This window comes from Equus caballus, chromosome 7, assembly GCF_041296265.1.
Source record: "Equus caballus isolate H_3958 breed thoroughbred chromosome 7, TB-T2T, whole genome shotgun sequence".
In the NCBI taxonomy this organism is placed as follows: Eukaryota; Metazoa; Chordata; class Mammalia; order Perissodactyla; family Equidae; genus Equus; species Equus caballus.
Window position 1 is genome coordinate 5372354 of NC_091690.1, and position 9112 is coordinate 5381465.

A 9112-nucleotide genomic window follows, 5' to 3' on the forward strand; every position below is an offset into this window, starting at 1 on the left:
GGTCCGTCAAGATCAGCACCAAGAAGTTGGCTCTGTCTGGAGTAAGAGGGGACGTGGTGGCTGTGCCTGGGACTTACCTCTGTTAGCTGTGGAGAATCCGATTTCAGGGAACGAACACGGCTCCCTGACCCTGTAGTCAGACCTTCAAAGACCAAGGCCCCCAAGCCCATAGGCCCCTAAGAGCCAACTTCAAGCCCGGCCAGGAGCCCTTTCCCCAGGGCAGCGATTCTGTGAGGCCACGTTGTCATTTCCACAGGAAGGACGGGAGTCTAGCCTTGGATCCTACGGGGACCACATGGCCCTTTTGGCTGCACTCCTAGTATCCATGTTGACCATGAGAGGGTCTGCCGGCCACAGAACACCTCTTCTATGGCTTTTACTAAAGATATGCATGACACTTTTCTGAATTACTTCATGATAAACCGGAATTTCTCAGTTTCAGCGCTGTTAACATTTGGGTAGGATCATTCTTTGTTGTCAGAGGCTGGCTTGTCCATTGTAGGATGTTTAGTATCCTCCCTGAGCTCCATCCACTACAGGCCAGTAGCACGCTCTCTCCCCCTCATCCAGTTGTGATGACCAAAAGTCTCCAGACATTGCCAAATGTCCCATGGGGGGAAGAGTTGCCCCTGCTTGAGAACCACTGCAATAAGCCTATTCGACAATAATTTCCACGACAAAATCAGGCTCTGCTAATCAGGCTGGTCTGCTTGTTGACCAGACTACGTGAACAAAAAGGCTTTCCCTTTTTGTCTTGCCTGCCAGGAAACTCAGAAAGCTTACTTTGGTGTTGAGTTCCACATAGCTCCAGTTGCAGGATTTTGTGTGCTCCTGCCTGGTTCTAGGAATGGTTTAAAGCAACCCAGATACCAGATGAGAAATAATGCATAGAAGTCATAAGGAGGCAAATTTCAGCTCAACTTCAAGCATTTTCTAACAATGGAAGTGACCGGCCCCAGGATGGGTTGCGAGGAAAGGACACAAACTTTACCAGAAATATTTTCAGGGCAGAAAGACACTACAGCATGATGATTCTGGATATTTTATGGATTTCTGACTATCCTTCCTACATCCCACTCACCCCCTAAAAAGGGCATTTCCTGTGAACCATAAGAACCAAAAAGGCTTACGAAATGAAGATGAATAAAACAGGACTGAACATGAGAAAACAGATTAATTGTTAAAGAAAAACAACTTTGTTGACGGTAAGCGTCACAAAGCAGCAGAATTCAGACCTGCCACTTCCTTGTCTTTCTGTCCTTGGGCAGGTGATGTCATGCTCTTAAACCCTCACTGTCATTATCCGTAGGATGGAGATGCCACTAGTTCCTCCTTCATAGAACTATCTCTAAATTTTGCTAATGTCTCAGGTCATTTTGTCCTAACAGAAAGCCAGCTCACACAGAAAGGGATTTTATTGACCGACATACAAGAAAATTTGGAATTAGATCTAACATCAGGTATGCTGGTTCTGCATCAGAACTCTCTCCCTTGTCTTCTCTCCGTCCCATGTCCCTCTAAGTAGGGGCCAAAAAAGGATGTTGATGGCCCAAATGCTTATGGTGAAAGTCCCAAAGGAATGGGGAGAGGGGGAGGGGTCTTCCAGACTCCTCCTACTGGAATTTAAGGAGCCCTCTGATTGGCCCATTTGAGTCACACCCCCAGCTGTCAATCAATCACCGTGCCCAGAAGGATGGAATGCTGTGATTGGATGGCCCAGCTCCCTAGCCCACCCCTGGGGGATTTGGTTCCCCAAATCTCGTGGGATCTCGGAGTCTGGAGCCCAGGGAATCTTTGCTGGATCTTATCTCCTAGCAACAGACCCGTTGCCTGCCCATCCCCTCCTGCCCCAAGTCACAATCTGGAGGGTGGAAGACTCAGCTAATAGGCTCTTCCTGAAGAAGGTAATTGCTACCTTTCCAGAGAGGGCGAGTGTTCGAGAGTACCCTGGGGCATCAAGTGCTCCCCAGTTCTCTGATAATCCCCAATCTTATCTTCGGCCTCATTGCTAACTTCCTCTTTTGCTGGGGGAGGAGAACTCTGCTCTGGCAGTCTCACAAAATCAAGCAGATGCTAGTCCTGCTTTAGGAAGGAACACGTAGAGGGAGTTTGTGTCTATCTTGCAAGAACTTGCTGAAGGCTTCATGAAAGCTCTGACGTATTCCAACATCCTGATATTTTTCTCCAAAACGCCGCATGCCACAGTCTCAGGAGACACATGGTTAGAGTCCCAAGATAAAACAGGCAAGAATTTAATCGGCTGTTTTTCCTACACAGGGCAGGTTGTGCACTGCACAAATCTAGGGAGCCCTATTCACTTTATAGTGAATATATATGTACATGGTAGCCCTGGCCCCCTACCTCACCTTTGCTCAGCCAATTCCACTTTTTAAGTTATTTCCCTCAATACCCTTCCCTTTCCAGGTACTAATTTCTAAATTAGTCAAGACTATCATGGAGTCAAGGGACAGAAACCCACTAAAACTAACTCAAATATCCAGGAAATTTGTTGGCTCACGGTACTGGAAAAAAATGAGGGCCTCTGGCTTCAGGTATGGCTATATCCAGGAGCTCAACCAGTATAGCCAGAGCTGTCTCTCTGACTCTCACGTGTACATCCTGGTGTAGATTGACTTCAGTCTGCAGACTGTTCTTCCAGACAAGTGAGGAAGGTGGCTGCAGGTAGAATGAGGCCCCATATACAGCTCATGATCCCAGAGGAAGAATGAGAGCTTCCAACATCATGTTCTCATCCCAGACCTAATTACGGGGGCCAGGGGATGGGGTTCTCTGATTGGTCAGTTTAGATTGCATGGTCCCAGGGCCTGTGTTAGACACTCCGTGGTCCCTCTGGAGTAATGATGGGAGATCCACACGGGGAAAGCAAGATGCTGATAGAGATACTGGGCTGACAGAAGCAATAGCCATCATTATAAGTATTATTCGTAAGGGGGTTCAACCAGGTGGTGGCAGGATGAGGAACCAGCCACATAATCCAGCTGCGGTCTCAAATCTCTCTGATCTGCTGCGGGCTTTTCCAAAGAAAGGTGGAGAGGCTGGCCCGGTGGCGCAGCGGTTAAGTTCCCACGTTCCTCTTCGGCGGCCTGGGGTTCGCTGGTTCACATCCCGGGTGCGGACATGGCACCGCTTGGCAAGCCATGCTGTGGTAGGCATCCCACGTATAAAGTAGAGGAAGATGGGCACGGATGTGAGCTCAGGGCCAGTCTTCCTCAGCAAAAAGAGGAGGATCGGTGGCAGATGTTAGCTCAGGGCTAATCTTCCTCAAAAAAAAAAAAAGAAAGAAAGGTGGAAAGCAGCTCTCAGGCCATAAATTCAGTTCAGATCCAGAAGGTTCGGGAAGGAAGAGAGAAGACTCTTGGAGGCTTGATTTGCTCAAGGCTGTATTCAAGAGTAGGTGTTGTCAAAACTGACCAGCCAAAGAGCATCAGAAACACACCTGTAGTCAAAAGGGTTTTTGGGGGTTTTTTGAGGCCTGGCGTGCCAGGCTGTGCCATGTCCACACCCGGGATCCAAACCAGCGAACCCCGGGCCACCAAGAAGCAGAACGTGCGGACTTAACCGCTGCGCCACCGGGCTGGCTCCTCAAAAGGTTTTTTTTAGCTTGCTCTGGCAAGGAAGACCACACCAAGGGAACCATGGGGCGTCTCCGTAAGAGGGAGCTGGGGGGGCCGGAGGGCATCTTACAGGATTCAGGCATGTGCTGGGGACTTTTAAGGAGATTTGAAGGGGGAAGAAGCAAATCTAGGTTGGCGCCATGGGGAAGCAGGGAGCAGACCGGGGACCGGGCATTTTGGTGATTTTTATCTCAGGTGGGAGGGCGGAAGCTGAGCCGTCACTGGAAAGAAGCAGCCGCCATTTGGGTTAGTTGGGAGAGGGGGTGTGTATTCATTTTTGTGGTTGCAAAGTGTCCTTGTGTGTATCTTGGTTCGGACGTGGTCACAGAGCGGCCTTGTCTGATCACTGTTTACATTCTGTGAAGAACATCGCGGCCCAGCTGCCAGCTGGCCCCGCTGTTTTTCATTCCCTCCTCACTGGGAGCTGTGTCTCCAGGTAAAGTCCGCCCAGGGGCCCTTCCACAGAGATCATCGCTCCAGGGAGCGTCAGGCCCGTGGTGTCTCCCAGGGACAGCAGTGAGGGACCTGTCAGCAGGGTGGGAGGAGAAAACCACTGGGGGCCAGTCCCCCCAACTCTTTCCCTTGGGGCATCTTTAAGGGAAACCAGTTTGCAAATTGCAGAGCTTCTCAGAGCCTTGACTCTGCTGAGGTGCCCTGCGAGGCTGCAAGAGAGAGACCGCGTTCGGTGGCTTTGAATCAAGACAGAGTCAGAGACATGGGCAGGAGGCAGAGAGAGGCAGACGGATGAGGACATAAACAGAGAGAGAGAGAGACACACAGGGACAGAGGCAGAAAAAGTGACAGCAACAGAGGCCAGGAGATCGAAATGGAGAGAGACACAGAAATAAGAGGGACAGAGATGGAGACGGGCAGAGATAGGAGCAGAGATGGAGAGACACGTGCAGAGAGAGGCAGAGACAGGGAGGGGACCGGAGAGGGACGGAGGGATACCCAGGAGCGGGAGAGGGCCGCGGCGCAGACAAAGGCGCGGCCGCGCGGCCGGGCGGCGGGGCCGGGACAAAGGCCGGCCCGGGGGGCGGGGGCGGCGATGGCGACGGGCGCGGGCGAACTACAAGTCCCAGCAGCTCCCGCTGCGGCCCTCGGCCGGCCCCTCTCGCTCCCCGGGAGCGCCTGGCGGGGCCGCTGGGCCGAGGGGGCCGCCGGCGGGGCTGGCGGGCGGGGGGCTTCCTGCGGGCCCTGGGGGCGCCGGCGGCCGGTGCGGGCGCGGCGGGCCGGGCAGGGGCGAGGGGCGCCGGGTGAGTGTCCCCGCGAGCGGGGCCGGGCGGGCGGGGCCCGGGGTGCGCGCGGGCGGGCGGGGGGCCCCGGCGCGGGGCGCGGCCCCGGGGGCGACCTCCGTGCGCCCCCCAACCCGCGCGCCGCCGGCCTGGCCCGAGAGAGCGGGGACGGGGCGCGATGGGAGGGGGCCGCGCTCCCCGCGGGCCTAGCGCGCCCATCGGCCGCTGCGTCCCCGGGGGAGGGCCCTGGCCGAGCTGGGCGCCCCAGATCGAGGGTCTGGGGGGACCCCTTAGCCGTGAGATGAGGAGCTCAGGACGCCCCCTCCCCTGGAGGCGATCCAGACCCCCTCCCCCGCAGGATCCCAGGAGGGGACCCAGGTATTGTTCCCACCCCCCAGCCTGGGGTGGGGAGTTCAGGAGGCCGTTCCTCAAGAGGGGGTCCAGGGGGTCCCTCTGCCTCCCAGGACCCCACTTAGTGTTCCCTTCACTCTCCCGTCTTGGGGTCCCGAGTTCTGGAAGCCCCTCCGCCAGGAGGTAATCTGAGTCCACCTGCCCCCCAGGAACTCAGGAAGGACTTCAGTTATTTCTCCTGCCTTCCTTCCAGCTAAGCGATGGGAATTCATGAGGAGGCCCTTCCTCAGAAGGTGATCCAAGGGGCCCTCTGCCCCGAGGGACTCAAGAGGGGACCCAGGCATTGTCCCTCCCGCCCCCCCCCCAACAGTGGGGATGGGTTGAGGAGGTGATCTGTGAAATCAGCCCTCTTATTTGCCTACCCTCTCCCAGCTATGGGGTTGTGGCTCCCAGGATGTCCTCCTCCCCAGAGGGAGAGCCGGAGGTGTCCCTTGTCCCCCAGGGACAGATCTGTCCATTGTTTGCCCCCCAACGCCCAGCCGTGGGGCGAGTAACACAAGGCATGGCCTCCCCATCTGTAATCCTGGGCTCCCCAGCTCCCCAGAAAGGGTCCCCGCCATTGTTTCTTCACCTGCCTCCCTACCTCCAGCCACGGGGCTGGTATTCAGGATGAGGTCCTGACACTCATCCTCATACCCCAGCCATGTGGTCACTCATTCCAGAATCTCCCCTTCCTAGGAGATGTCAAGGGTCCCCCTGCAGCCCCAAAGGCCTCCCAGGTATTATTTATGGCCGCCCCGAGCTGGCGGTTGGAATTCAGGATCTTCCATCCAGTTGGGCAAACGGTATTTGGACACCTGTCCCTCCCCTCCTGGCTACGGGGTCCATGGGTCTCCCCGCCCCTCCAGGGGTCGCCCAGATTCCTCTCGCAGCCCCCTCTCCAGCTTTAGGAACTGGCACTGGGGAACACAGGTGTTTAGACAGTACCTCCCACCCCAGAACTGTGAGTCTGGCATTCACGTTATCTCTTCCTCAGGAAGTGGGCCAGGGGTGCCCCTGCCCTGCCCCAGTGCCCCAGGAGGAGCGCCAGATGTGGTTTGCCCCTTACTCTCCTCCCCCATGTGTTGGCTTCAGAGCTCAGGATGCTTCCTCTGTAGAAGGCAAGCCAGAGGTCACCCTCCCTACCAGGAACCCCCAAATATGCCACCCCCAACTACAGGACCACAATTCAGGCCGTGTACTCGGGAGCAAGCACAGGAATCCGGACACCCACCCTTTTCCCCACGAGGGGACCCCGGTCAAGGGGGTAGGAACCTAGGGCTGTCTCTCCTCTGCAGGACCCAAGCTTCCTACCAGAGGAGCCCAGGATGGAGAGAGGGGCCGAGCCGTGGAGTTGGGGACCGGACACCCCGAGTGCCGGGTCCCCTGACTTCCATCCAGGTGTGGGGCTGAGAAGGGAGGGCCCACCCAAGTCCCACCAGGGTCCCTCCTCTCCCGGCCCAGGCTGGGGAAGTCACAAGTTTTGCTGCAGCCTGAGACAAGAGAAGGATCCGTGTGTGTGTTCAGGAATGGGCTCTGGGGCATGGTTTGGCCCCCTCTCCCTTCCCTGCCCAGAGTCCCCGTACAGAGACCCCGTGATCCCCAGAACCTATAGCCACCCACACTCTGTCCTCGCCCCGCAGATCCTGCCGCCGGAGCAGCCGGCACTTCCACGCCTGGGATGCGGCGCTCGGTGCTGGTCAGGAATCCAGGCCACAAAGGCCGGAAAGTGACTTATGAAGAGCGTGACTCCGGCTCAGAAGACCTGGACCCCAATCCAGAAGAGCTGGACCCAGTTTCTGAAGACCCAGAGCCTGACCAGGAAGACCTCAACACTGTCTCTGAAGACGTGGACCCCAGCTACGAAGATCTGGAGCCCGTCTCCGACGATCTGGACCCCGATGCCGAAGCTCCGAGCTCCATCTCGGGGACCCGTGACTCGGATCGCCAAGATCTCGACCCCATGTCTTCGAGTTTCGACCTCGATCCAGACGTCATCGGCCCTGTCCCCCTCGTTCTCGACCCTAACAGCGACACCCTCAGCCCCGCCGCCGCCCCAGACCTGGACCCCCTCTCCTCCGGCCTCACCGCCACCCCCGAGGTCCTGGCCACCAGCCCCGCGGGGCTGCCTGCACCTGCCAGCCCGCCCCGGCCCTTCTCCTGCCCCGATTGCGGGCGCGCCTTCCGCCGCAGCTCGGGGCTGAGCCAGCACCGGCGCACCCACAGCGGCGAGAAGCCGTACCGCTGCCCCGACTGCGGCAAGTCGTTCAGCCACGGCGCCACGCTGGCGCAGCACCGCGGCATCCACACCGGCGCGCGGCCCTACCAGTGCGCCGCGTGCGGCAAGGCGTTCGGCTGGCGCTCCACGCTGCTCAAACATCGCAGCAGCCACAGCGGCGAGAAGCCACACCACTGCCCCGTGTGCGGCAAGGCCTTCGGCCACGGCTCGCTGCTGGCCCAGCACCTGCGCACGCACGGCGGCCCGCGGCCTCACAAGTGCCCGGTGTGCGCCAAGGGCTTCGGGCAGGGCTCGGCGCTGCTCAAGCACCTGCGCACGCACACAGGCGAGAGGCCCTACCCGTGCCCGCAGTGTGGCAAGGCCTTCGGCCAGAGCTCGGCGCTGCTCCAGCACCAGCGCACGCACACGGCGGAGCGCCCCTACCGCTGTCCCCACTGCGGCAAGGCGTTCGGCCAGAGCTCCAACTTGCAGCATCACCTGCGCATCCACACGGGCGAGCGGCCCTACGCGTGCCCCCACTGCTCCAAGGCTTTCGGGCAGAGCTCGGCGCTGCTCCAGCACCTGCACGTGCACTCCGGAGAGCGCCCCTACCGCTGCCAGCTCTGTGGCAAGGCTTTCGGCCAAGCCTCCAGCCTCACCAAGCACAAGCGGGTGCACGAGGGCGCAGCCGCCGCCGCCGCCGCCGCCGCTGCCGCTGCCGCCGCTGCCGCCGGCCTGGGTCTCAGCCCTGCTTCGATGTTGAGGCCCGGGCAGGTCTCCCTCCTGGGGCCTGATGCTGTGTCTGTGCTGGGCTCTGGCCTGGGCCTCAGTCCTGGCCCCAGCTCTGGCCTGCGCCCTGACCCTGGCTCTGTGCTGGGCTCCCTCCCCAGTCCCAGCTCCAAACCCGGATCTACCCCCACCCCCGATCCTACCGAGTCTTCTGACCCCAAGCCCGGTCACCACGCCAAGCCTGACCCTGTGGCCAGCCCTGACCGCGGCTCTGATCCCAGCCCTGCCTCGGATCCTGTGCCCAGCCCAGACCCCAACCCTGAGTCCCACCCTGGCCCCTGCTCTCCCACCCATGACGCTGTCAGCCCAGCGCTCCCAACCGGCGATAATCCCGAGTGGGTGCAGCAGCAAGGGGCGCTGCTGGGGCCTGATGGCTGAAGGGGACGCTGGCAACCACAGGGGGCCTGGGGAAGCTGTGTGTCGTGCACTTAGTAAAACCCTCCCATTGCCTCCTGGCTCTGCGTCTTGGTTCTCTCGTCTGTCATTGTCCCCTAATGCACAGCCCCTTCCTCAGGACATGGGAGGGTGTGGCCTGGACTGGCCATACATCCGGAACCCCAATGTCCTGGCTCTCCCCCAACATCTTCCAGGCTTCCCAGCTTCCCCCGCAAAGTCTCACTGGTCCATCCCATTCTGCTCCCCCAGGCGTGGCCACCCGAGTCATGTAATCTGAGCAGCATCCTTTCCCTTTGACTTTTCCAGGAATGGAGGAATTTGTGGCATGCTGACAGTCTGATGGGCTGATAAGGGAGGCCGATATCAAACTGCGTGGGCAGGGCTGCCCCATTCGCTCTCTTAATTTACTCCTTGCCCTTCAAATTCCACATTACAGGTACATCACTGGA

At 58.8% G+C, this 9112-nt stretch overlaps 1 protein-coding gene across 8 annotated transcripts; it reads left to right on the plus strand.

Moving 5' to 3' along the window:
* Positions 1–4068: 4068 nt before the first annotated feature.
* ZNF358 (zinc finger protein 358) lies at positions 4069–8722 on the plus strand. Of its 8 annotated transcripts, XM_070272600.1 has the most exons (5): positions 4104–4171; positions 5431–5514; positions 5960–6066; positions 6559–6661; positions 6904–8722. In XM_070272600.1, the coding sequence occupies exons 3-5, from the start codon at positions 6010–6012 to the stop codon at positions 8643–8645; spliced, it is 1902 nt and encodes a 633-aa protein (XP_070128701.1). In that variant the 5' UTR covers positions 4104–4171; positions 5431–5514; positions 5960–6009; the 3' UTR covers positions 8646–8722. The 8 variants fall into 8 exon arrangements, with proteins under 8 accessions (XP_070128702.1, XP_070128701.1, XP_023500396.1 ...); XM_070272601.1 differs by lacking the exon at positions 5960–6066 and having other exon boundaries at positions 4069–4171; XM_070272599.1 differs by lacking the exon at positions 4104–4171 and having other exon boundaries at positions 5006–5514.
* The last annotated feature ends 390 nt before the right edge of the window (positions 8723–9112 follow it).